General features: G+C 49.8%; 1 protein-coding gene and 1 pseudogene across 2 annotated transcripts in view; both read right to left on the bottom strand.

Moving 5' to 3' along the window:
• LOC149342154 (netrin-1-like) overlaps window positions 1-27,256 on the bottom strand; it is a 170,430-nt gene that overhangs the window by 8,579 nt on the left and 134,595 nt on the right. For both annotated transcript variants that reach the window (XR_016283006.1, XM_089544411.1), the window contains exons 3-5: window positions 9,076-9,225; window positions 3,799-3,843; window positions 2,601-2,669 (exon numbers count right to left, since the gene is read on the bottom strand). Coding sequence is in view for 1 of the 2 variants with exons in the window: in XM_089544411.1 (XP_089400537.1) it covers window positions 2,601-2,669; window positions 3,799-3,843; window positions 9,076-9,225 (264 nt within the window). In the remaining variant the exon portion in view is untranslated. The remainder of the gene's footprint in view (window positions 1-2,600; window positions 2,670-3,798; window positions 3,844-9,075; window positions 9,226-27,256) is intronic.
• Window positions 11,556-12,274, bottom strand: LOC149342157 (uncharacterized; annotated as a pseudogene).

Raw genomic sequence — 27,256 nt, 5'->3', positions numbered from 1 at the left:
ATGCTTATCTAGTCTGCACTCAGGTACATCAGAATCGTTCGGTTATGTACCTATACTGGTCTAATTTTTCTTTCGTTGTGTTTTATTTCTGGTAGGCGAAATTCTGGTCGTGTCTATTACTGCGGTGAAAGATGTAGAAATAAACTACAGCGAGTACGGGACTGCTGCATTACAACCGTCGCACCTACCCTATGATATAACTAGCATCTTCAACTTTTAATAAGAGCTGTTACAGTGATAACGTTTGCAGTTTCCTGCTTTCCTGCCTGAACATCCTCTGTCTCAGATCTGGGTCGACTTCGTTCACTGACAACTAACCTTATAACCTACCAACTAACCTTATAATGCTCTCTCGCCTCGGCATCTTGCGTAAAGCAACAGCAGAAATCATCTACTGCGTGAAATTTTCGCGTTGCACAAATTTCTATCACCGCACGCCATAGGCGCCGTCTGTAGAAGCGGGTGCATAGGTACCGACACTTGTGCGCGCGCACGAGTAGCTGGCGCCCGGGCGAGCCGTCAACTTGTAGCCGCGACATGCCTTTATTATTTACGACCCGCCGTGGAATTTGTGTTGCGCAGGCTTGTTCTTCGGCGCAGAGAAAAGAGACGGAGGGGGGGGGGGGGGGGTTGCTCCATCCAGCCACGAAGGCCCCGGGAGAGTTTTATTGGGCTTGTTATCGACGAAGACTCCCCGTTTTCTCGTAGCGGCTTTTCAAGGGCGACCAAGAGGGCGGCCACGGCGAAGAGGAGGGAGTGGGTCGGGGGATGCGGCCGGTGTTCCCTTTCCTATTGCCCCATGCACTGTTCATAGCTGCCGCCCGGTTTCGCACCAGACAGGCGCGTGCGTTGCCGTACTTTCCAGAGCAAGCTACCCTCCGTCTACTCACTTCCACCCCCTCCATGTTCGGCCCTTGATAAAGCCCCAACACGACGCCAGATTGCGCGTGCTCTCGTTCTCGTAAAGTCTCCTTCCCCGCGAGATTTTCGATAAGAAGAACCAGAACCAGTGCCAGTAGTTTGTGGTCTCGCAGAAAGGAAAAACAGAACCCCTCCCTTTCCCGGGTGCCTCTGCTCTGGCTTAGGTGTTTCGCTCAGGCAGTTGTTCGTTTTCTTCTTATTTTTGTGTTAAGACGAAAGCTTGCTGCTGAAATGCCAGTAGCGAGAAGAGCGTGAGCTGTGATCTTCGTGAGAAGGGGGCCTCCTACGTGTTCGTTTTTCCGAGTGCGGGACGACGGCTTTTCAGAAGCTGCCGGCACATCCTGGCTCACGGGATGCTTATAAATTCTCTTAACAAAGATGTAAGGTCTCCAGGTCTGGGTCTGGATTCCTCTTTTGTTTTTTGAGCCAACACGCTGAGATTGGCAGTGCATCGATATACCTGGGAAGATGTCTCTATAGCCCTCTAACGTACGCGGAGAGCGTTGTAGAAGGAAGTTGCACACTGCCGAGTGCGAAAATTTTTGCGCTAAGCCGTCATACGTTCCTATTGCCGCATTTTCTACGGTATGCTCTAGAAAGCATGCAGCTGTGGCGCTGATGGACGTTCTGCTACAACGGTATATACCGGGTGTTTCCAATTATTCGTTGGTGTAGTCTGCACGAGTGGATTGTACGGCAAGGCGGGGATTATTTACATGATCGATTGCAATTACAAACGATTAATTATCTAAAGATATCTAAAGCTTTTATTTATCTAAATAAAAGCTTGTTTAATTTTAGATTTTAATGCAGATTTTAATTCAGTGAATATATACTTAATCACCTCATGCGTTCTATGACGTAGAATATTCTGACATTGTTTCCATAAGACACCTCACCCAGCGACAGTTATTTGATCAACGTGCGACGTGGGAAAGCCAACTTGGAGTTTTCGAAGGCATCTTTTTCATGTTCGATATTACAGCCCACGTTACCGATTCGAAAATTTAAGTCGACTCACTTGCGATATTCACGGTCTTCAATTTCGCAAGTTCTTGCGTTCAGAAACTAAATTTTAGAAAATTAATTGCCTAATTTTAGCTAATTACTGTAGGTAATATCCTACGAAAATAATGTGCGCCTTGCCATTCAACCCACCTCCACAGACCGCGTATCCTTTCTGGGCTTTAAAATAAAAATCTGTGAGCAATAATTGGGAACATCCGGTATACCATGCACGCGAAGTCTAGATAACAGTACCCTGCGCTTGTCTGGAACGGAGCTCTGGAACTGTGCGCTTGGATGAGTATCGACGGCGTTTGCCAGTGCCTGATAGACTCGATACACTATTATAGGCATGAGAAAGGAACCACGTACGACCCACAGGAAGACACGTGGTCAGTATACGCTATTGTTTCGAGTCCGAAGTCATTTGTGGATGACACCTGTACTATGCAGCGCGCCTTCCGCGTGCTCTAAACAAGGTGTAGATTGAAACACTGTAAACGCTAATGAAACACATAACATTTGTCGTCGACGGATTGGTCCTCGTTATTTCGTCGCGCTTGTCAGCTGATTTAGTGCATGCTGCTTGAAAGCTGAGAGACAGCTAAGCACAATGTACCGTATATGCCATGTGCTGAGGTAAACAAAAAAAAAGATGAAATTCAGCAACTTACCGAAATCTCGCTTGCAGTACTTTCTCTGGTTGATTCTCTTTGTCGTCGTTTTGCACTTCGAGCATTGTTCTGGGCAAACACAAGAATTCGATTCATCTTAAGGTGCATGAGTTCGAAAATCAAGCTCCTCGTAACATTTTAGATGCAAGAAAATGAGCAGATTTCGTGCACGTTTTCTTTTTCTTTACATCCTTCACACCGGATTGCATTAAGCGAGTCAGAAAAAAGAAAGCGATATATCGTAGCTACTTAACGTTTCATTTAAATACGACCATTGGGAGCAATTGTGAGCGGAGTTCTTATCGTCAGGCGTAGCAGTGGAATTGGTGGGCATTTCTTTAAAGTCTCTGGTGTTCTAGCTAGAGCAGCCAATGTAGAACCAGAATGAGGAGTCTTCCTGTTACCGGAGGCTCGCGTGCTCAGCGCAGGCATTTTTTTTTTTTTTTTCACTGCTTACCCGGCCAGGAAAGCGGCATTAAAAATTCAGGGTGGCACTTTGTTGACCTAAAGTGCGGTGAGGCGAAAGCCTTAAGCACGGTGTTGCTGCTTGTGTCACTGATGTGTGGTTAAGATGTTAAGCTTCCCCTCTAAGAGCGGAACGCGACAGCGTCTTGCAACGCTGCCAGGGAGTCCATAGAACGCCATCGCCCGTTTGGTTCTACGCCTTGCTCGTCGGTAAATTGGTTTTTGAGGAAAGGAAATGTATCTGTCTCTCATATCTCGGTGGACACCTAAACCTCGCCGTAACGGGAATGGAGGAAGATGGGAGTGAACGAAGACACCGTATTCACTAGACGCGCCTTTGTTCATTCCAAACCATCGAGCTGCCATGGTGGAGTGGTAGCGTGCTCGTCTCGCACTCCGGAGGCCGGGGTTCGATTCCCGAGCTCGCCCAATTTCCTACTCGGTTTTATTTATTTATCTGGTCTGACTAGAAATGTTGATTAGGCTACTTAGTTAAGTAAGCAATTAACTAAACTCAGTCCCACTTACTTGGAGCATCACTATACGATCCCTTTAATTGGTTCCATGGTTAGTAACCAAAGTACAATTGGCCCCGTTTGAAAATCGCGCACTGCGACGGCACAACCGTTTCAACCAATTGAAAAGCGTGACATTTCTGTTGACAACTGCTGCTTACAACGATGAGGCATTAAAGGCTTCCGCCTTAAAACAAAGTGGGACTGTTAGCACTTACCAGGTCCTCCGGATGCCATGAGTGAATGGTCCACTACAGGTATTTCTGCGAAGAAAAAAAGAGTGCGCTTAAAACTCTAATATTAATTTCCATGTTTGTTCGAACTGCGAACAATTTGACACCATTTCACATGCGCGGAGGAATAGTTCATGCCAGTGCTTTGACTTTACCGAAGATGATGTAGTTGTTTTCTTCCTCGTGGCATAGCAGCTCGTCTCTGGTGTTCGCAAGCAATCTGCTACTGAAGCAGACTGCTACCAAATGGCCAACAGCATAAGAATCTACGCTACCATTACTGGCAGCATCTATCGTACGAGTGAACGAGAAGCGCTGAGAGCACGGTCAGCTCTCGCCCAAGCTTGCAATTCGCCAAAATATTCACGGTATTGTACAAATGATAATGGTTTGCCTTCGATCCACACTGAACGAGCTGTACTGGATATTTTTGATACCAGTGATGCTCAATACGTTTGGCCTCCGTGGTTATATCTTTTTTTTTAGTTGAATTGCGAGATACTACATTCAAATGAAGGTCGGAATGTTCTCTTTTTCTTTGACCGCACGTTGATACTTGTGCACCTGGCGATAGCGAATCGCCGCTGGTGAGGACTATGCCGAGAAATTAAGTGCTCTTAGGAAAGAAGGCATTTCAGACTTTAATGCCATCATAATGTTTTTAAAATGCATAATGCATTGCTTAATAAAAAAAAAATTCAGCAGGTCTTCGTTCTGCTGTACCATTCTGATGCAGAAACGTGGTATGGAGACAACGTTCGTAAGACTGTCGACCAACGAAAATAAATAGGAATTAATTATAGGCCATGCGGCTCAATACAGCTGCCGCGGTGGTGGCTTGGTGATTATGGTGCTCGGCTGCTGCCCGAAAGACGCCGGTTCGATCCCGGCCGGAGCCCTCTACTACGGCGTCCCTCATAACCCGAGTCGCTTTTGGACTTTAAACCCCAACACCGTATGCCTATATACGGCTAAACAGTAATTATGTCGCGAAACTCGACGAGAGCAAGCGTGCACGTTGCCCTAATATACTATATAAATATCTCTTCTTTAATCGCTTCCTTTACAGGTATGGCCCTGGTTAGCACCCGCTATAACACGTACTGCTCTCGCGCCTTCGCTAACCACTTAAAAACTTTACACAAGCGCTCACAGATAATATGAGAGGAGTTTCGAAGCGTTTGGCGGCTTCCTATGGCGTGTCCTACCAGATGAAGACTGTGGCGAAGAATACAAAAGCGGTCCCGTTTCCGCAAGCCTAGAATGAGAATACAACAAAACTTCCTCGTTGACAACACATCCGTCGTCACCGTGATTATCATCATCATCAGTCTAACTTAGCCCACTGCAGGACAAAGACCTCTCCCATATCTCTACAATTAATCCGATATTGCGCCAACTGCAGTGACACGTTATCCCCGAAAATTTTATCCGGCGACCTAACTTTTCAGCCACACACTGTCAAAACAAATGTGTTACCAATTATAGCCGGTAAAAATGGACTGAAAACAGGGTGTTGACTTCAGCGGCATTCTGGGCGGGCACGGGCTCAGTTTAGCAACCCCAAGATATATTTTCAAAAAGCAGCATTTTCTTCGCATTTTCGAAGCATGAAACTGCCCAATACTGCAACCATGGCATCGAAGCAGTGCGTCAGATTAAAATATAAAAACGACGCTGGCATCGAGGAAGCGTAGCAGCAAAGAACTCGCGCCGGGGCTCAGAATCCGCATGCGAATGCGAAAAGTGCGAAGCGGAGACGAAGAATGCATTTCCGCATTAAAATTAAACTAAAGGAGGGACAACTTACTGGATACCTCTCGTACGGGGGTTCTCCTTCCAGCGCACCCTGTCAAGCGATACCGATCGAACTTCTCAGTAGCATGAAAGTTGGTTGGTTGGTTTATGGGGTTTAACGTCCCAAAGCGACTCAGGCTATGAGGGACACCGTAGTGGAGGGTTCCGGAAATTTCGACCACCTGGGGTTCTTAACGTGCACTGACATCGCACAGTACACGAGCCTCTTGAATTTCTCCTCCAAAGAAATTCAACCGCCGCGGCCGGGATCGAACCAGCCTCTTTCGGGTCAGTAGCCGAGCACTATAACCACTGAGCCACCGCGGCGGTACAGTAGCATGAAAGATCGAAAACTTCATTTCACAACAACTGACTTCTCTCATACATCGTAACGTATTTCATTCGGCCCTGCCGCTCAGCGAAAAACCTGCTATACCCTTCTTGGCGAATTCGCCCGAGTCAGTTCACAGAACCGCTGCACGGTGACGGCAAAAATCGAAATCGAGGCTTTATTTGCGACTAAAAAGTGACATTGTGAATCAAAGCGTGGTTCAAAGCAAAACTTGTGGTTCGTGTGGCAGACACGCACAGAAACGCGCGCAGTCCCCCGTTCGTATAATAGTGGCTCGCTGTTAGCATAAATCGCGTGCTTTTTGAGCGCTTCTCGAGTGGTGGTCGACATTGGTCACGTGACTGGGCAGCGCTGCCGCTGAGCTCGATCTACGCCGTCCGCTGCTTTCCCAGCGCCTTTCGCGCCTGAAGCGTTTCGGTGCGAGACTGGGATTTGCCGGCTCATTTGCCTCGGACATCCCGGCCCGCTCTTCTATACAGCCACTCAAGAGGAGGTCTCGCATATTGGAATAGAGAAAAAGAAAAAGGGCCGAAGAAAAATAAAAGTGGCAGTAAGAAAGGTCTCAAAGGAACTCTCAATATAGCGGAGCAGGCGGGGATGGGGACGTCTAACAGGCGAGGCGGTCCAGCCAGCCAGGTCGGCCAGCAGCGGCATTCCGGGAGTGGCGGCGGCGGCGGCGGGTGTTCCATAATAGTTGCGCATAGCGAATCGCGCGGCTAACGTAGATTTATGATTTCTTTTCTCTCCGTCTCGTATTCCCTTTCTCTCAATTCCCGCCTCGTTCTTCCTTATCCTCTTCAAACTCCGCGCACCTCTCTGGCCGCGTCGTTTAGCGCTCCGCCGGCCAAAAGTGTAACGCTCTCTCTCTCTCTCTCTCTCTCTCTCGGGTCCGCCGATGCTGTTCTGAAGAGCAAGGGAAAGAGAACGAGGGAGAGGATGCGGCGGGCGGGGAAGTCGCGAGAGGGCAGGAGGGGGAAGTGTGATTGATACGTATTTCGCCAAATTTGCCGAATACCTCCAGGCCTCCCCCCCTCCTTTGGCGAGAACGCTGCTTTTACGCCCCCTCCCCAGGATATTTTTTTCTGTTATATTTTTCCCCGTCGTAATAGAGAAGAGTGAACGTGGAGCGGTGGTGGCGGCGGTTTCGGCTGTTTACCGCGACGTGTTTATGTGTTGGCGCGTTTATACGCGAGTATAAGTTGTGGGGTGGGTGGGGAGGAGAAGGGTCTGCATTTGCCTTCTGCCGTCCGCGTGCCTCAGTTCCTTTCCATAATGTTAACGCAAGGGAGGGAGAAGGTGGAAGATGGAGCGCGTAGCACAAGAAAAGCGGAGAGGCGGCGGGGGAACAGCAGCAATAACAAGAAAGCCAAAGTAAATCGCGGAACGTCTACCCATAACGTGTTGGTGTGTGTTCCCCACCTTTTTTCCCCAATTTTTCCTTCTATTTCTTCCCTCCGATCGCAACCAAAGTGGTCTGGCCGTGGTGGAACGGTTGAGGCTGGAGGTTCGCATTATGTACGGCGCACTAGTGACGACGGCCAGCGCGGCTCGAGATCTCGTTTTCCCCATTTATTCCCCCGCCTCCCCAACCTACATTTCTTTCTTCTCGCTTATTTTCCCTGACTTCGCTAGAAGCGAGGAGAGATCGTGCTGTGTGAAATTTCACGACACTTGGGTCCTGCCGGTGGGCACAGGAGATGCGTGAAAAAAAAAGGAAGAGAGGGACTGCCAGCAGCGAGTGGTTGAAACCATATATGGGGAGACGAGGTAATGGTGCGGGAAAGACTCGAAGAGTGGCCGCCGCGCAACCGCGTGTTCCCTTCCTATCGCTCGGCGGCGCGCAGCGACAATCGGTTTTTCTTATACTTTCGGTTTTCTCCTCTTTTGTGTAGAAGCGTTTCTGTCGCTGCTGTGCCTTTTCCTTCTTTATATTCGTATCCCTTTTCGCCTTCCGCATTTCTTCGATGCGAAGACGCGGCGTAATACGTGAATGATGGTCGATGATGGCAGGTCACCGCAAAGAAAGGCGAATGACTGAAGCAAAGCAAAAAAGGTGCGCATGCCTCGTGCCTAACCTTAAATGCTGTTATAGAAGTACCTTAGCCGGTGAATACCTTGCTGCTGGCATGAGCTCAAGTACTGGCAGCAGCAGAACCCAACCCATTATGCCACCACAATGTGCATTTAGCGCTGAAAACGCGAACACAGTACGGCACTTAGCGACTCGATTAGGTCGTTGACGTACCGCGTGGCAGCGGAAATGAAATACGAACATTAACTACGCCTCTGACTCTTCGTTCAGCAAACATGACATAACTGTGGACCAGCTTTACTTCCGGGATTGTTAACTTTCCAAGAGAAAAAAAAAATATTTTTTGTACACTGCACAAGATGCCAAGCTGAGATGGCGCTCTTCAAGTTCTTAGGCCACATCGTGCATCATCAAAAGAGTTGCTGAGGCGTTCTATAGACACTACAGATAGTGAGAATGGCAGTCTTCTGCGACCGACATCTGCTAGGGGCGCAATACAGGCCCACACGGCACAGCTCCCCGGCTGCTCTGGTGACCATCAAATTAGCAAGAGGACTTTTGGAGAATCATCAGCAAAGGCGTACAGTGCCCTGGTAGCCGTACGGATAATAAAGGACGAAGCCACGAATGTACTTTAAAGGAGGCTGTCCAACCAATGGTATCGGCCTATTGTGGAGACATCGCGGTCAACCCCTTGCACATGCTTGTGTTCAGGTGCTAGCGTCCACGGCACGTGCAAGGCGGTTGATCCTGACGTCATGAAAATAGGTCGATGCCATTGCTTTGAGTGCTTTCTTTGATTACGGTGTGCCGCCTAATTCTTGAGTTGCATCCGACCACTGCAGCTGCGCAATACACTGCGATGACCTGTGATGGTTCAGCATCCGCCCGGTATGCGGGTTGCACTAGATTCGAATCCTGGTGCCGGCGGAGAGCCACTGGTCATCTTAGCAGCTGCAAGCTTTCCCGTTCGGAGTATTCGCCTATTAGCAGGAAACATGGGATTGAGAAGCGTGACACTTGGTTTCACAGACCTTAGAGCACGTGCGGCGTTGAGAGAGAGTGAAGAAGCATGGCTCACTGATGCAGGGTGCGATGGGTGAGCGGCTCTGCTGGTATCCCTTGGCGCAGCGGTTGCACGTGGTGCCGGTAACGCCGTCCTTGCAGGGGCACTGGCCCGTGGTCTGGTTGCAGGTGCGCCCGGATGCCCCCACCGGGTGACAGTCGCACGCTGCAAGCAGTACACATGAACATGCGTCAATGCAGCATGCGAAAAGTCATGTCCTCCTAAAGAATGCAGTCCTTCAGCGCCCAGTGTATGTGCAGTCGCGCTGAGATTAATCTGCAACACGTCGGCCACGACCGTACTGCTGTTAGCGCCTCGCAGAATTAAGTTGTAGTACACATCACTGAGCATGCGAGGAAGAGGCACGCTTTAATGGCTACAGATGTTCGCCTGATAGTCATCCCGGTAGGACATAGCAGAGGGCAAATGGTTTTTCGAGTGATAACAGCATGTGCAACTTCTAGCACAACTGATCCTGCTGTGATTTTGGAAGTTAAGGTTCGACCACGATTTCTGTGTTGCACGCCATATTGAGCGTGATATACGCAGAATATTCATGGGCACTGCGCAAAACAATGGCATGTCACGTGTCAAGGGCACCTTTTTAGAAGTTAAAAGGCAACTGCAGCATTTTTTTGAGAATTTCGCGATATTCGAAAAATCAAATCTATATAGGCTGTAGGTAAAGCATGCCAAGTGTGTTTGCACTAGCATTTAAAATAGTGACGCAATCGACGATTGAATTTTGCGCTTCTTCTCAATGCACCGGAGGAGTGCAGGGAAATTCAGCGTGACGTCACGGAAGGTATGATTTCAAATTACCGCTGTCGTCAGCCACGCCCTGCCTCGACTCGTTAGACGCTGCCAAACAAATCTCGGCAGGGTTTGCCTTCGGTGGCGTTGGTTTTTTCTTTCAAAGCAGGTGTTAGTGCGTTGGAAATGTACCGATACCTTCGATGACGTCATTATGCGCCCCACTTGGCGTTGTCCGCTGCGGAGAACCTTGAAGGGCGTCCGGATTTTAATCGGCGATTACTTCACTATTTAAAGTGCTAGCCCAAAAAGATTTCGCATGCTTTACCTACAAGTTTCACACATTCGACCCTTTTAAGCTCGTTGATTTCTAAAACCTATGCAGTTTCCCTTTAATGGCGCACGCTAAGTCAGGAAACATACGTGGGCACACTGTCTAGAAAACAATAAAAAAATTAAAGGTCTCCGAATCGCGGGCGCAAAGCTACCTCAGTCGCTAATCGCTTTTTGTATTCTCGAATGACGATAGCTTGAACACCATTCGCCAGTGACATCTGAATGAGCCGAGGGGCTCTGTAAATCAAGCGCATCGCGAACAGATACCGTATTTATTCGCGTACACGCCAGTCTCTTTTTTTTTTTTAAATCGCACTCTGCAAACTTGAGGGTCGATCAATACACGAATCACGCATAGGGCAAAGCCAAAACCCAGCTACAAACGCAGAAAAGAATGGCAGAGAACGACGCCAACGTGCTAGAAAAAGCATTGCCTTCAGACCATGCACCTTCGTGCCTTTCCGAAGTATATCAATTGCTACCGCCGTTACTGCGCAAATGTATCACGCGCCTCTTCTTTTACAACAGAGGCCTACAAAATGTTCTCGGACAAGGCTGACAGGAAGATATGCTATGAGCTCCGCATCACCGCGCCGACCATGGCTTCGTCGAAAAAACGAAACTTCTCTCAGTCGCTCAGCCGAGCGGAGAGGCATGTTTTCCGAACATCGGTGACTGTAGTCGTTTAAGGCCGCAGCACGCGAGTTTTATGTCGCTGACAGTGAGAGCGCCTTTTTACGTGCAGTAACAACGCTAAACTGTCCGTGCACCCCTGCATCGGCGACGCGGCGGACATTGAGCGTGTGCGCGCGCCGAAGTAAAAAAGTAAAGGCGCTGATGTCTCGCGTCGGGACATTCTATAGAATGTCCCGTTGTCGCGTCGATGAGACGGTCGTGGCGGCAGTCAGGAAGGAGGTTGTAGTGCGCTGTAGAGTCTGAGCCGATGATTGGCTCGATGACGTCGGCGATGAGAACATTCCAATGAAGGCCACGGCGTAGGTTTTATAAACTGGACGTGCAGGCGGAGCGAGCCGTAAGTCTTGATTGTGGACCTGCCGCGCCGAGCTTGAAAGACGTAGGAGGACGGGTACCTTGAAGGTGGGCTCGTGGGTAGCAGCAGATGTCGGAACCGCTGTCGACAAGGAACTGCTGCTTTGTAATTTGGTCGGTGACAAAGATGCGACGGCCTCCAGGTTGGCAGCTCGCAGCCTTGTCTACGAGCTGTGTTTTCCTTCAGTCCAGCGGAGCAGGGCGGTCGACATCGTCGTGCTGTCACCGAAGCGTCGATGGTAGTAGCACCGGTCGTCGCCACCAGGCTGCTGCTACGGGGTGGTGTTACGGTCACGGCTTTGCGGGTGGCGCGTCGGCAAGTGTTGATCCAGGCGTCGTTAAAGGGAGCTGAGCTGTTAATAGATATCGTCGATGCGGCGCGCAAGCTCTGTGTTGTTCAGCGGTGCGGCGACAGCCTGGACGGCGGGCGACAGCTGCGGCAAAGAGACCTCGATGACGCGATCAGTGATCCCGGCAAGTTGGTCGAGAGGTAGCGTAAGCTGGGCCTGCAGAATTGCCTGGACGTACGGTGGAAGTCGTTGAAGCCAAAGTGCTCGCAGTAAGGAATCCTGGACTTGCATGTTGCCCGCGAGAGCACGCATTTGGCAAAGGAACTGCGAACGCTTGCGCTCGGCAAGTTCTTCGGACTGTAGTTGACTGGTCTTCAGAGAGAGACAGGATGCGGATGAGTTCAGTCTTGAGGTGTTCGTAAAGGTTGGCCGTTGGTGGGTTGGAAAGGATATCCCGGACCTCGTAGACGTAGCGGGAATCGAGGTGGGCGATGACATGATCGTAGTGGGTCCAGTCTTGCGTGACGTGTGCGAGGAAGAACTAGGCCTCGACTTGGGCGAACCATACCTCGGGCGAGTCGGCCCAAAACGGCGGAAGCTTGACAGCGACACGCCAGAGGTCATGCGGGGCAGCGTGCGGGATGCAGTCTGCCGGGGTCTGCATTGAGTTGGCCGTGCCGTTCCTAAAGCTGCTGCTCTTGCTCGTCCGTGGCGATGCGTTATTGTCCGTTGTCCGGGTCACCAGATGTGGGATGTCGTTTCTGCTGAAGGACGAATCCCAACATGAAAACGTAACAACTGTTTATTCGATTAGCGGTGGCAGCGGACGAGCATACCCACGCTACGCTCGTCTCGGTAGCCGGGCAGCCGGTGACGCATGCCTCCGGTGACGCAGCGGTAGCGCTGCGTTTTGTCGGTAACGCAGTCCAGCGTTACCGTCCAGTGTGGCGTCCAGTGTGGCCGTGTTACTCTGGGCCGGATGATAACAAGGCAGAGATTGCGCGGAAATATGCGCAGAGTGTGTCGCCACACTCTCATATCTTTTATTTCTCATCTATCTGCAGGCGGCAGCGGTGTGGCTCTGCTCGAGCCAGTCGGCAGGCCCGTGCAATTTCCTTTTCACCCTTCTTTCAGTCGCAACAACGACAACGTGTACATACAGGAGGAGGAACGTTCTAGGTGCGGACGTTGGCGCACGACCGTCAGCTGCTGCAAGAGGTGTTCGATCGTGAGACCTACTGACCAGGAGTGGTCCCCACCGGCTGATGCCCCGGTCCCAGGGATCAAAACGCTGACCCCCGACATCCAGCTTAGGCTACGTGGCCGCACCAACTCCCTTCACCTGATCTTCTTCAACACTCCTCTCGTATAGAACAGAGGCGTCTCTTGAAACAAGGTACCACCTGGGATTTTGTCCGTACTCCGCGTCCGAGATAGCGTGCGAACCACCCGCGTTTGGTATACCAAGCCTGTATGAATGAGTGTGACTTAGTGGTTTAGGCGTGAGGATCATTAATGTGGTAGGACTGCGGTGGTTGTCTGTAGCATTATCTTTGTATATGTGTGAGGAGGAGGAGGAGGTAGAAGAGGAAAGGCAGGGAGGTATGTAGTGCGCTGTTTTGTTTGTTGTTCAGTCATGTATAAAGTTTTTTAGCGTCTTGAGTTGCCCCTTCGAATCCTTTTCTCTGCTTTGTAGCCTTGCACGCACACAGAGCGCCTACCATTCAACATTGTAGGCACACTTTTGTGTGACACGAGAAAAACGGCGAGTCGTTTCAAGTAGTAAGCTGGTAAACTATTTTTAATAATTAACTATTTAACTGTTAGAGTTAGGCGCCTAGTTGCAATTAAATAATTGTAGGCCGGTCGTTAGTAATAGCCATATCGGTTGTTATAATTTAGAAAACGATTACCCTTGGCGCTATGGCTCGAAAAAAAATTTTTTTTTTGTCTAGTTACGGGCACTGGAAAGGTTGCTTTGCCTGCATACTTTTCGAAAGCTCATGTATTTTGGCGCGATGTAGACAGATTTTGTCGAGCCACAGCGCCGAGAATAATCGCGTTCTCGAAATTCTAAAAACTAATGCGGCTATTGCTAGCGACAGGCTACAAATCTATAATTGCAACTGGCGCCTAACTCTAATAGTTAAAAAGTTAATTATTCAAAATTAGTTAACCAGCTCACTATACTTAAAGGGATTCATCGTTTTTCTGGTGTCTGCCAACACTGGTAATACTATGCCGCAAAAGCTATATTTTTACCCCAAAAAAGCCTATTTTTGAAATTTTCTTGAAGTCGTCCCTGAAACACGTGATATATGATGCAGTGCGCTGCAGTGTGCAATGAAATGAGCTTGGGCTTCCGTTCGTCGAACTACACAAAGTTAAATTTTTTTCTTTTCCCCGAAGGTGCATGGTCGACCTATAAGGCGCATCAACCAATGATGCCAGTAAACACATTAATTAGAGCTCAAATGGAAATAGAGTAAAACGATGTATTTGCTGGCTCATGCGAGCCCGAAGCGCGCGTCTTGCTCACTCGTGATATTCAGTCGCTCGCTGCAACTCCTCTGCAGCTGCTCTCCACGTAGAACTTCCGAGCGCGGGTTTTACGACCCAGCGCTCGCACCAGAAATCGCCCGGCACGTCAGCACTCGCAGCAACAGCAGTAGTGAAAAATGAGGGGAATAAAAAAAAAAAAGTAATCCCAGAAGGGTTCGCGGAAGCCAGACAGCTTCGTGTGCTCGCGGTATTTCGTCCATGCGTAACCGGGGCTGGCATCACACTGCGCGCGTGCTTCCAAGAGGTGCGCGCGCGCCTCCGCCCCTATACCTGTCTTCTTCGGAGCCGGCTAACAAGACCGTAAAGCGTCATGCTGGCCGCCGCTCTCGCGCGCATCGGAGGGAGCGGAGAGCGGCCGCTGTCGTAACTTCAAATTTAGGAGGCCTTTCCCTGGGCCCCGCTCTCTCTAGGTACGCGTATACGTAAGCCTCGTATACATAGCGTGGCGGTGCAAGGTCTCGCCCGTGCACGGGGAACCGCCTCCAGCGCTGCAGGGTTCCGTCCCTCGAGGTTCGAGCAATGCGTCTGAACTGTGCGCCTGTTCCGTGCGTTGACCTGCGCGCGTGGCCCGGTATTCCCCTGCCCTCTTTTCTATCCTCCTCCTCCTCCTCCTTGTGAAGATGTGCAGAGGAATGGCCCGGTTCTGTGCCCTTGCCATTCTTTACTTGGCGTGTCAGTGCCGGCTCGAGCACTTTCTCCGAGTGCAGATGCTTGTCGAGTTGATAGAGACGATGGGAACAGTGGAGCGGTGGGTCACGTGCTTTTACACTCTCTATGAGCCGCTTTGTCGCCTTTCAAGGACCGCTTCGAAGAGCATCGCTCGCATAGCTCCGAAGCACGACGTTTTTGATGAGTTCGTGTGTTGCTCTACAGATGGAAAGTTATGAGAAATAAAGAAGCAGGTTAGACACTTACGACCACTTTTTTTTTTCTGGTTTTAACGGCGTGCTTTTTCGGCAGCGGAAAAAAGAGCGAAGATAGGCTTCTCGTGTTGAACCTCTGTAATCTCCTTCTGATCCCTGTACACGCCAAAGGATGTCGCGTCTAAATTTCGGCCCCAAAATCGCTTTCCAGGTCGATACCTGTCAGGGAGAAAAATGACCTCCGATTCATGTGACCACTGGGAAAAAAATGTTGCCCGTTAGAGCTTCCGTGTGAGGTGACACTGAAGGAAAAAAAAAAGGTTTAAGAAAATAGAATATCGGTGCGTGTTAGCAGAACAACTAGGACTTCTTGAAGTACCCCAACAAATGTAAAATATTGTGTGTGCGTGTGAGATGCTCACTATCTAGACCTCTCTACAGTCATGACTCATGGTTTCGATCTTAGTCTGTACACTATTCACAGGTTGGGTGTGACAGCTGTTTAAACTTGCTAATATTGTACAAAATTTATTTCAGGGAGAACTTCATGGAATATAAAATTAGTAATAACGACATCATGTTGAAGGCAAGTCTTCGTGATGGATACCACATCAAATTACGAATGACTCCAGAGCAGTACTGCCGCACTGGATGGCATATATCCTTGCAAGGCGATGACTGAAAATCTATTGCCGAGAATTTCTACAGTTATTAGTCGAGGTAAAGTTATTTTAAAAATTTTAAAATTACGAGGCGCCAAGACCTCTGACGCGACAATCCTGCGAAAACAGTTGGATTTAATCTCGATGATTACCTTGATGTTTTTACTCTACATAATGCTTTTAGTCTAGGCCGAGGCTTCACACACGGGACAGAATTGTTTTGGAGGTTGAGGGCGGGCGGAGGTGGGCCGAGAGTGAGCGGGCAATCCCTTAGCAAGGCAGGTGAGATGGAGAGGTGGATTATGGGTGCTGCTTCTGGAAGGTGAGTGTGGAGGCTCCTCACTTGCCCTGGAGGCTTCATTTCAACAGACATCAGATTTTTTTTTTTTTTTTGGTGTGGGGGGGGGGGGGGTGCTGTTAATGTATGCCTGCTTCCGCAGTAAAAAGATTAACGCAGTGCAGTTCGCTAAGACCACGATAACGCGGTGTTACCACGCTTTCGGGCAAGTTAACCTAAAGCTTACCCGAGGTAAAATGCAGTGCCCTTTACGCTTTTCCCTAAGCGTTTACGCTAGCGAATCTCCACCGCTTTAAACTGAGACCCGAGCACGTAGACTGTATGCAAGCCTGGCGCTCGGCGCAGGGGGTGCGAACGACCCGAACGGTTCGATGCACTGGCAGTGCGCTCGCTAAAATAATACGCGCAGCGGGCCGGAATAAACAGCCATGCGTTGAGTCACCCGCGGGGGCAGCCAAACCGGGAATAGGGAGGTGACCTGCTATTTCCGAACGCGTGCCGAAGGCCTCGCATAGGTAAACAAACTCTCGGACGTCGTCACTTTCGATGAAAGCCTTCCCGCGCGATCCTTCGTGGGTGTGCTGCCCGCTTTGCGAGCGCCCGTGTTGGGCATTCCAGAAAACTAGAACTGGTCAGCGTGGCTCTTGCTCCGCAGTGCGCGCGTAGCCCCGGTGTATTTGTGCACAGCAAGCACCAGGAAAGCATCTGTCGTCCTTGGTCTATTCTAATAGCATCTGCTGTTCTCTGGCCCATTGCACTGACTTGTTTCCAGCGTCGGAAAGTGAGTGTAATCCATTAGTAGGATAATTCCTGAAAGTGTTTCAAAGCTTGTCTAATGCTACCTGCGTAATCTTAAACTTTAGGCACCCAACTTCTGTTAACCCCCTCCCTCCCTAATTAGGGTCATTAAAGATTCGCTCTAGGTTTCCCTAACAACGAATGCAGACAATACGCATGTTTGTTATATGAGGAAAGTGAAAACGCCACAGACTGTTGTCTAGGATGCTGAGCCGGCTGCTGCCTCCAGGAAGGTTGCTATGTTTTTCGCACCATTTCACCTTTTCATCTTACACGCCTGCCCTCGATGTAGTGCACTGAACTTGATAATGCAGTGGTGATCTTAGTGCCCTTCCGTTATTTTTCACAGCCCTTTTTCTCTTTGAGCAACGTTTGACTGTCGGACATCATGCAAGGCACGATGGTCATGACATCGTGCGGACGTTCAACAGATAGCAGATGCAGCAAAAAAATGAGTTTCTTTTTCTTCATTTGCTTCGCCTGATGCTCATTCTTTTTCTCTTTTATTTATCGCACGATAGATGAGAAACACTTTCGAATATCCTCTACGTGAAAGCGTTCAAGACATGCGAATGGCAGAATGTGTGCATTTATCCAGGCTGGCTTCTAAATTCGGCCCTGAATTTAAATGACCGTGCTAGCAGTAGGTTCTCGAAAAAGGCAGCGACTCTCCATGCAGCCAATATCTTTTACGTGTACCTGCGGTGACACAATGCCGTTAGGCATTTTAGGGGGGAGAGGGGGGGGGGGGGGAGAGGACGAAAACTAGGAATGCGTCCTGTCCACGGACCTCCGCCGATGGCTACGAGAGAACGCATCAACGGTACCCCTTCCCTGGAACAGGCTGAGACACGATCAGCAAAAGAGTACAAATAAACACCGCGGGGTGGGACTCCGGAGGAGGCCGAAAACAAACAGCGCACGCGGCCTCGCCGCAAAGGAGCTCGCCGCTTCTTCCTCCCCGCCTAGTTCAAACAACCACTGCCATGCCATCATCATCCCAGGGAGGACGGGGTGAGAAGAGGCCAGATCGGCGACGCGTATGGGGATGGCTGCTTGAGCTGGCTGGTGGTACAGGGGCCTCGACGAGCTCATTCCGTACCACGGAGATGCACGCAGACCCGCATCTCTTTCCCTCTTCCAAACATTGGCAGCCACAGGGGCTGGCTGTGGTGGCAGTGGTGGCGGCGGCAACCGAAACGCACACACATTGACACTCCGGGACGTGGCACGCTGGAGGTGACAGCAACGTAAATAGCCTGGGCAGCTGCGTTGGCATGCGCGCTTGCTCCTCTTTTCCTCCTCCTTCTCCATCACCTTTCTTCCACTTTTTGGCCGTTTTTTTTTCTTTAAGTATAGCCCTCTCCGTCAATTCAGGCCCCGCCTGGCCCCCCGACCCAACCCATGGCTTGTCAAAGACTGTAAGGGGCCCACATGGTGCAAGGGGGGGGGGGGGGGGGGGGGAGACGCTTGAGGGTTCCACAAGGAGAACCAGCGACAACAGGCAACGTGCTGTGTGCGCGAGCAACGCATCTTCGGAAGAAGAAGTGAAGAAGAAGGAGGAACGTTCACTGGGGCTCAGGAATTTCTTTTGACGGGGACACGTACACGGGGGACTTCTTTCTGCACAGGGCCAGCCAGCTCCCACGCCCGCTGCTTTCTGGTATCCGGCGCCAATTTATGCTGCCCGGCAAAGAGGTGTCGCCGCGTGGGGCACGGAGACCCCCCCACCGTTCCTTTTGCAGCGGGCGTGCGCGCGAGCGGTGCGCTGCTTTTGGCTCTCAGTTCGGGAAGCCTCGCCCACGCCACCGCCACGTCGTGACGTCGCATATATTGTTGTCGGAGCTGTCAGCTGTGCCATATGGCTGGGCCACACAAAAGGCCCGTGGAATCAGCGACGAGTCACACGCTTCAATTTATGCCTCGCCGAAGAGGGTGAGAGAAAAGCGAAGGGCAAAACAGTGCCTGACGACGACAACGACGACGGTCGAGGACGTCTTCGCGAGATTAGCCGACTACTTCGTTCTGGGCTTGCATGGGAGATCTCTGGACAGCACGCGCGTATTGGGTAGAATTATATGGCGTTCGTGAAGATGACGTCTACAACTCATCGAAATGTAATAGCGACTGAAAATCTTTGCATCCGGTATATGGATGGTTTCCCAGGTGAGCTAAAACTCCCTGCACAGTGCTGCCTGTCGGTGTTCTTGCCTTAACTGCAGAGCTGAGCCGATCCAGCGAAGAGATTTAACACCCCAGAGTTCTTGGTTCTGTTCTTGATTGCATCCACTTTTTTTGTGTCGCCTTGTAAACATTGTTTTCAATAACTTTGCACTGATAATTGGATGAATGCCATAAACTGCAGCAGCTGTGGTCAGCGGATGTTCGATTCAGATATACAGGGTTCGAGCAGACTCAGCCCTTTCACCTGTTCGCGGCTGCAGTTCGAAAGAATGGCTACTGAAATGACAGCGTTGTGGAAGTGACACATTTCTGGTCTGTACAATTAGGTCACCCCGGCACTTGCTCTGCCTGAGTCGATGGCTGCTGCATTTACTCAGATCTGGAGAAGCGTACGCGAATGTCACGGCACGAATGAGAGGGAAAATTCTATGAGAGCTGCAAAAGTTCGATAGTGATACAAGACTTACATTTGCATTTGAAGAACATTGAAAGATCCGACGCGAATCCTTTAAGTGTTCAAAACTGACAGTAGAGGTCCATGAAAGAGACGTAGCACGCGCTGAGCGCACAGCCCACAACGGCGCGCTACGCTCAAATTTTCTTCGGTTTGCGAAGTGAACTTTCTGTGGGGCTCCAAAATTTCCAAACAAACAAAAAGCTTTGGTTTGGTTTATGGGGTTTAACGTCACAAAGCGACTAAGGCTATGAGAGACGCCGTAGTGGAGGGCTCCGGAAATTTCGACCACCTGGGGTTCTTTAGCGTGCACTGACATCGTACAGTACACGGGCCTCTAGAATTTCTCCTCCAAAGAAATTCAACAGCCGCGGCCGGAATCGAACCCGCGTCTTTCGGGCCAGCAGCCGAGCACCATAACCACTGAGCCACCGCGGCGGCTCAATCAAAAAGGAAACGTGTGATTGTCAGGGGTACAAGCGAAACATGGCCTTTAAATCGCTTTTGACAACCGCTTAAACAGCCTCTAAGACAATCACAAACAAAAAAGAAACGTGTGATTGTCTGAGAGGCTGTTTAGGCGGTTGTCAAAAGCGATTAAAATGCCATGTTTTGCTTGTACCCCTGCTTTTTCCGTAGGCTGTCTTGGCTTGAATGCAGCGGAAGATGGCTGATAACACGACCGTAACCATATATAGCCCACGTCACGCAATTGGGGGTTAGCACTGCTTCTGGAGTCAAGAAACTACACACGTTACTTCTAACCAAAAGTTTTCACACGAAGCAGGATGTTTTTATATTTTTGTAGCTTCGACTTATGTGATGTCGACACAATGCTATAGGCTGAAAATAGCACCACAGAGGTTTCGCTGCAAATTATGCGGGGATAACTGCACACGACTTATATGGCACGGTGGTCGTACAATCACCAACCAGTCTTGTACGCACGCGCGCTTCAGCAGCTGGGGCTCTCACCTGCACACACAGTCAGGAAACGAATATTCGTGTACGTATTCGTTGAGCATTAAAGCGAAGTCATCGAAACCGCAATGGTCATGCCTTTGTTTTTAGAAAACGTGAGCCGAAAACGCTTGTTTTTTTTTTTTTGGCGCAGAAATAACAAAAAATAATCAAAGAATCATCAGAGTTCAACGTAACGTGCCCTCAACAAGGTGTGGTTAAATATACTTAGTATATTCTGCACGACTTTTTATAAGGACAAAAGTAAGCAGGCGGTAAATGAAAGCCGTCAGGGGGACATTCCGCTCTCGCGAGTGTCTTTCTGGTCAGCGCGCAAAGACAATCAACGAACTTGACTTCATCGAGATGGTATGCAAATGCGTCGACGAACAACATTTTCACGAACCCCAGTGCCGTCGTCAAGCACTGTCGTAAAACGGCCTCACCGGCATTAAACCGCGGCTCCATGACGTCAAAAGCGAGAATGATTTGACCCGGTCAAAATTTTTTTTAAACCAACGAGAAAGAAGGGGATAATATGACGGGCATGCACCGACCCGTGTAGAAGCAGGATGAGTTTCGCGGCGTTTTGGCTCAGAGGAACTGACTCAAACTTTAAAAACATCAAGGGGCTTTAACTTTAAAACGGCATGCGCGCCACCTGGAGGATGGCGGAAGAGATGGCGGCTCATTCCGCGCTGTGTACGAAAACATACGAAAATACCTCGCACGGTTTCCAGAGTATGCGCTGCAGTGCCTCCTCTTTTCCTCCAAATAAAGAGAAAAGGGGAAAAATGCGCCTGGATGGGTTTCGTGGGGAGAGGGCGCAGAACGTGAGTTTATACCGTACATTTTCGGGCCCCCGCTTTTGGAGAAATGAACGCCGCCCTCCGCAGCCAGGCTCTGGCCTTATTGCTCCCGATGTCTGAATATTGAAACAGGTGAAACCACCGCACGTGTATGTACAGGTTCGTACAGGTCTTTTTTTCTGAGCTAGTTTGTTGTGTATACTGTATATGTAAGTTCATCTAAACCGAGAGTACATATACACACGGGTCCCTGCCGGATTTCCCCCAATGACATCGTTCCGAAGAACGTGCGTTCCTGGAATGTATTTCCCGAAAGGTATACGAAGCTATGTACATGATGCCGCGCGATCCTATCTTCCGTTCGCCGAAAATTTTTGCTTTCTTCTTTTTTCTTACTTTTATGCTACCGACTGACCCGAACTGGCTCTGTCGCGTACGTGAGAGCTGTACATTTGCGCGGCGTACGTTCAACTTCAGGCACAGTCTGATTTCATTTGTATTTTCTTGACGTCTTTCCGTATGCCATACGGACGACGTTCACAACTCGTATGCAGGAAGCATGTGGTCAGCAAACTTATTTCCGCCATCATAAAGGGCGCATGCCGTACCTAACTATAAACGACGCAATAATGATGTCAGTCATAACGCCAGCGCTGTCGCTACCCATCAAGGATATGCGGCTATAAATTTGCATGGCTAAGATGACTTCGAACCAGTTTCGATGTAGCGGGTTTTTACTGCACCGCCACTGACGCCACTAAGGGCGTGGTAAAGGCTTATGGATAGAGCTTGATGGCACTTTTCCTATCGTCTGATACCGCGTGCGCAGGTCAGCACGCAATCTGCTCGAAGGGATTGAGTTTAATGCTGCTACTAAGAACGCCACCACATACGTGGTAAAGCGGAAGTCGCTGCTGACGGTATATAGCGACCATCAACTTTTCAGTGACGTCGTGTGGCGCTGTTCTCGAGTTATCGTCCGCCTTGCAAACAGGTCTACGCGTGTGCTGGTCTCAGTTGTTGATGTGTGTGACAGGAACGTTTAATAGCTTTCTCTGCGTGAACAAATCTAATTCGACCGGCCTATTATGAAGCCGCCTGATTGCTTTCAAGCTCCTTCGGTTTTCCGGGGTATTTGCAAAAGAAAATGTTTGACTGAGGAGTATCTCGCTCTAATGTCTCTAAATTTATGAGATTATGTAGCTTATTTGCTCGAAACTATCAGAAATGATCCCAACTTAGCTCGAACTTCGTATAAAACTAAAGGCTCAAGTATCACAGAGCAGCGTTCATTGAGGACTGAGGCGTCAGTGGCACGACCTTTCCCTTCGCAGATGCAGGGTCGAGGCTGGACAGACAATGTCTACGTATTTCACTTGCAGTACGTATATTAGACAGCTTCTGAAGCAATGTTACGTAATTTTGTCGTTAATTGGATACCAAGGATACGATTAAGCTTGCTGTACCACCAACGCCGTCTTGGTTTCGCTTTCTTTTGCTCTTGGCTTAGATAAGTCCACTGGAAAAAGATATTAGTAAAAGCCTTTGCTTTTGAGTCGGTGAACAAGAGAATTCTGCTTTAGCGCTGTCGTAAGAGCTAAGCAACCAACTGCTCCTGCAGGAAGGAAATAAAACAGTCAGTTTGTCTAGGGTGTATACTATGCAACACGACAGATTGAAAGGCTCGGTATAGCGACATCCCCCTTACGCTTACAATGCGTTGTGATGGATTTCTTATTGTGTCCAAAAACTAAACGAGTCACAGACCCAGCACCACAGTCTTGCTCTCCTTCCTCGCTTCTCTCTTCCCACAGCTGAGATCTGCATTTTCTTTTTGTTCCTTTGTCACATCTCCTTACTCTTGTTCACTGCGCGGTGCATGCTGGTCCATACAAGCAAAGCCATCGCACACCGAATCCTATCCCTCCCCGACCACTACCTTCGTCTCCCGCACTTCTATTCTGCGCGGAACCCATCCTTTGTGTTCTTCAGCGCGCGTTCAGCGTGCGCGATTCGTACGTGACACTACTGGATGCGGTCCGGCCATTGACGTGCACGTCAGTGGACGAAAAGCCGCTTTCCTTCCCACATTTCTATGGTAATCGTTAAGGAGGCAATGTGCATCAAGGTAAATTCGTTTCTTCTCATTCAATTGTTATTAACTTGTCTTCATGGTCCGTCTTGCTAGCGCCCGCCGTTCCTTTCCCATTCATCGTCCTTTAGCTCGTGTACTGAGTGCCAAATTTTCCCCTTTTCTCTTATTTTGAGGAGCAACGGGAGGTGCGGGCATCCCTGGTGCTTGAGTAATTCAACCCTGCATCGCCCTTCTCCCAACCCGCTTTCTCTGAGGCCAGTGTCCGAGGGGCTCGATGGTTGCCCCTCGGTTTGCGTAGACCATCGATGGACGGGCACAATGAATCGCATTGCGGGTCCAGGGCGCTCCGCGCAACAATGAAGCTGACGCGGTGGTGGCTCTTTGTCGGCGGGGCGGGAGCCGGTGCCGGCAACCCTTCTTCTTCCCGACGTGCGCGGGCAGTGCTCACGCCGAAGGAAGTCTGAGGAACTGATTCCCTAAAGTGCTTAGTCAGCGCGGACCCTTCTTCGCGCAGCGCCGTGGAAGGAAGGCGGGAGGATTGGCTTGGATTGGACTGTGTCTCGCCCTCCCTCCGACGCGGGATGTCCGTGTTTGCACTCATCCCCCTTTGCTTGCACTTGCAAGGGGCTTTCTTGCTTGAGCTATGTACGCCCACTCGGTAGTGGTCGTGCACTTGCAGAGGAGTTCGAATTCGTGGAATACTCTGCCGCTGACCATTCACTGAAAGGTTCCTTCTCAGTGTGCGGACTGTACAGAGACACAGTTATAACGGCATCATCTCTCTGCATAATTAATTTTCTAGTGCGAAAACACTATTGCGGCGGTTCTAGCAAAACCGCCTAGCATTTGCTTGTCTTTATGTCCGAGAGCAACCTGGATCGCACAAATTCCACCGGTGGCAGCACCTGTCATCCCAGGGCAGTGCCGTATTGCTTAACAGCAGCACCACTGCTCCAGGAGTGGTATGGGGACTCCCAGGGATCTATGAATGCTGAGTAGGGAAAGACCAATTCTGCTCGTATACATATGAATACGCCGTGCTTTCGCACTGTGTACGAATGTTGTAAACATTCTCATATTTTCGTCCGAGATACTTTTTGTTCACTTTTAGTAAACCAAATTGCAGTTAGCAATACCTTTGTTAGATGCGTAGATTTTGTCTCCGCGGGCAACTTATGCACGGAAGAACAACAACAACAAAAAAGATAAGCAGAAAACAATGTCGAGCAGCCTATACGAGCAGGATGATTGGCAGAGCCAGAGTCAGAAAATAAAAAATATTCCTTTTTTATCTTCAGAAACTTTCTGATGGCTGCGCCACACGGGAGTTGCTTTCGAAGACTACGAGCGTACAATACCAGCTTCAGAATCCGTGGTTAGCATTTTTTGTAAAATTCAGACTGCTGCGCGTAGGAGATGCCGTTGGGCATTTTGACGGTACTTAATTACGGGTAAAGGAAAGGCATTCGCGTCCATTATCACTTCTGCGCTCTCCCTTTCCCTTTCATTTCCGCCGGCTGCAGCTCGGGTGCTTAAGATATTAGATAGCAATTGCCGCGGCCGGCAACACTCTTTTGCTTCACTTTTTTATTTTTTAAATAAACCACTACCACCACCACTCCAGAACTATCTTGTACTGACTGCTTACATTCCAGGCTCCAATAAATGGGCACCTTCACAATACACTCAGTGTCCCAAACCCCTCTTCTGTGGGACATCAGATTCCCATCGGATTTGCACGCCCTACCTGCTGCGCCTTGATATTTGAGGGATTGTCAAGAATTCTTAAGATTGACGCCAAGTCAAATGCGGCCAAATTAATTTTACCTTAGTCGCTCCCCCAGTAAGAAAGGATAGCTCAGTGGCTATAGTGTTCCCTCAGAGTGTTCCCTCAGCCGTTCCTTACTTCTTTCCCTACAACTTGTACACTGGCTTTATGGCTTAATGTTCACATGCAAGCTTATAGATTGCTTTGCTGAATATTTGGTTTGGAAATTTCTATTTCACGGATTTCAAGATACTTATAGAGAATAAACAAAACTAGCGAACCCCTTAATCCAAGATCTTCGCGACTTTATCACCAACACCGGCCCAGGGACCTGTTTCGCGTTTTGTTTCCGAACGGCATGACTTCTTTCACGAGCTACTAATTCTAAAACGGTTTGCTAATCATGCAGCTTCAAAGCGACAAGCAGCTGGTTAAAGCAGTTTCGCCAAAAACTCTTCCTGCAAATATTCATGCGACCTCTATGAGTATGCGCCTGCGTTGAACACTTAACTGCGCTTCGTCCCGAACCTCGTTACTCTGAGTGTGTGCGTTGTGTTCACGTGTGGCAGTGTGTGTGTGTGTGTGCATCGATGATCTGTGACGACGTTGTTTCGTAAAATGCTCATCAGATGTCCCGAACGATAAGAATTAATGCACGCACCGGTTTCTCAACTCGGAACCGGAATGGCAGGCGTGAAAGCAGAGAGGCGAAGAGAATAGAAAAAAGATATTGTTTAATCGTACGTTTAATCCCGTTCTCTAGAGACGCGCGTTATAGAAAGAAGAAAAAGAAAGAAGAGAAGCCACCCCTTCAGGACGTGTCTCCCTGCTACTGGAGGACGAAGATAACCCGCTACCGCTGTTCCGCGATCTACTACGATGGGAGCGAAGTACAACGCTTCGCCGCATGGCTGCGTCGAGTTTTCTTTCATTAGCGGAGCTCCTTTTTGATAGAAAGGCCAGCCGCCAAGAAGTAGCGTATAATACAGAGCGGCAGCAGAAACACATGTCTCCAGAACGTCTTGTGATGCGCTTTCATTTATTTTTTTTGCCTCTCCGGCTGGTGCTCTGGCCCGAGTATACGGTCGGGCCGGGTGAGAAGGAGGCGACAGCCTGGAGCGCGTCATTCCTGCGCGATGTCAGAACAGATACGCGGCTCCGCCGGCGCGTTTATGAAGCGTGAAGCATAACCACAGAGACCCTTTTCATGAGCCGGTCCTCCCTTGAAGCGGGCGCTGGAAGCAGGAGACGACAGCGCCCCCTGTCTTTTTCTTATTCTTGTGCAGCCCCCCCCCCCCCCCCCCCGTTCCCTTCCTCCGCTTGCTCATTTCCCTGGTTCCTTGAATTTCCCCTTTCTTTTTTTCCTTCGTGGGGGCCAGTAATGAACGACATTCTTTAATGTCTCGGAAAATGAGAACGGTTGCAGGAGCGCTCGTGCCGAGCCTCCTATAGAATCTACTACACTGTGCGCTAAACCATCCATCCGAAGGAATATGCTCTTCAACTCCTTGCTGAAGCGGCGGGCCAGCGAGTGCGGAGGTTCCCCTTATAAGCGCTATATGGGCGGTCCTTTTTGAGCGGATCGGCCGCTTCTTCATGCTGTGAGCTTGGTTACGCTTGGCGCGAGGCGTTATTGTTGGTTAATGTCAGCTACTCTTAGTAACAGTGTGACAGCCTGGCGACTGTGTAAGCCACAGTAACTTACGCTTGAGCAGGCGTATGCTGTCAGCACTGCCCGTATCTCCTTCGTTCCCGGCCTCCTCCGTTATAATTCACTTTCCCGCCGCGTGTAGATGATAGGATGTCTTGACTCAAGGGAATTACCGGTGGAGTTCGGGAATGGATATTGAAGTGGGACACGGCAGCTTTAGTGGCTACGGACACGCTGTCTCCTCGGCCACTGAAAGGAGTTACAGGAGGTTCGAGTGATTCGCAGCGCTACTTTCTAGAAAGCCGTTTCTTTTTTTTTTTTCTTTTAGTGCGGTAGCACTTCAAGGAGCATTTTCTGACTTCGGGCAGACGTACAGGGTCGTCCACTCTTAGAATGCGCTAGCGCATGGCCGCACTCTTCAGAGGGCCACCGTGTGCGACACAGTCGCTCACCGCAGCAAAGTGGCGCAGGAGAACGTGTACCTGGACGTGGTGCTTCACGTCATCTGCCACTTCGCTTCGATGCGCAGCCGTTTCGGACGCAGTGACCGTCCAAAGAGCACGGCCATGCGCTGGAGTGTTCTAAGAGTGGACGACCCTGTATGTCCCTGAAGCCTGCTTTGTGGCAGCCGGCTCACCTGACCACCTGGTTGTGGGCAACCTG

This window comes from Amblyomma mixtum, chromosome 5 (assembly GCF_055824585.1).
Source record: "Amblyomma mixtum isolate Tamu chromosome 5, ASM5582458v1, whole genome shotgun sequence".
In the NCBI taxonomy this organism is placed as follows: Eukaryota; Metazoa; Arthropoda; class Arachnida; order Ixodida; family Ixodidae; genus Amblyomma; species Amblyomma mixtum.
Note: the sequence above shows the minus strand (reverse complement) of the source record. Positions and strands in the feature narration are given on the sequence as shown.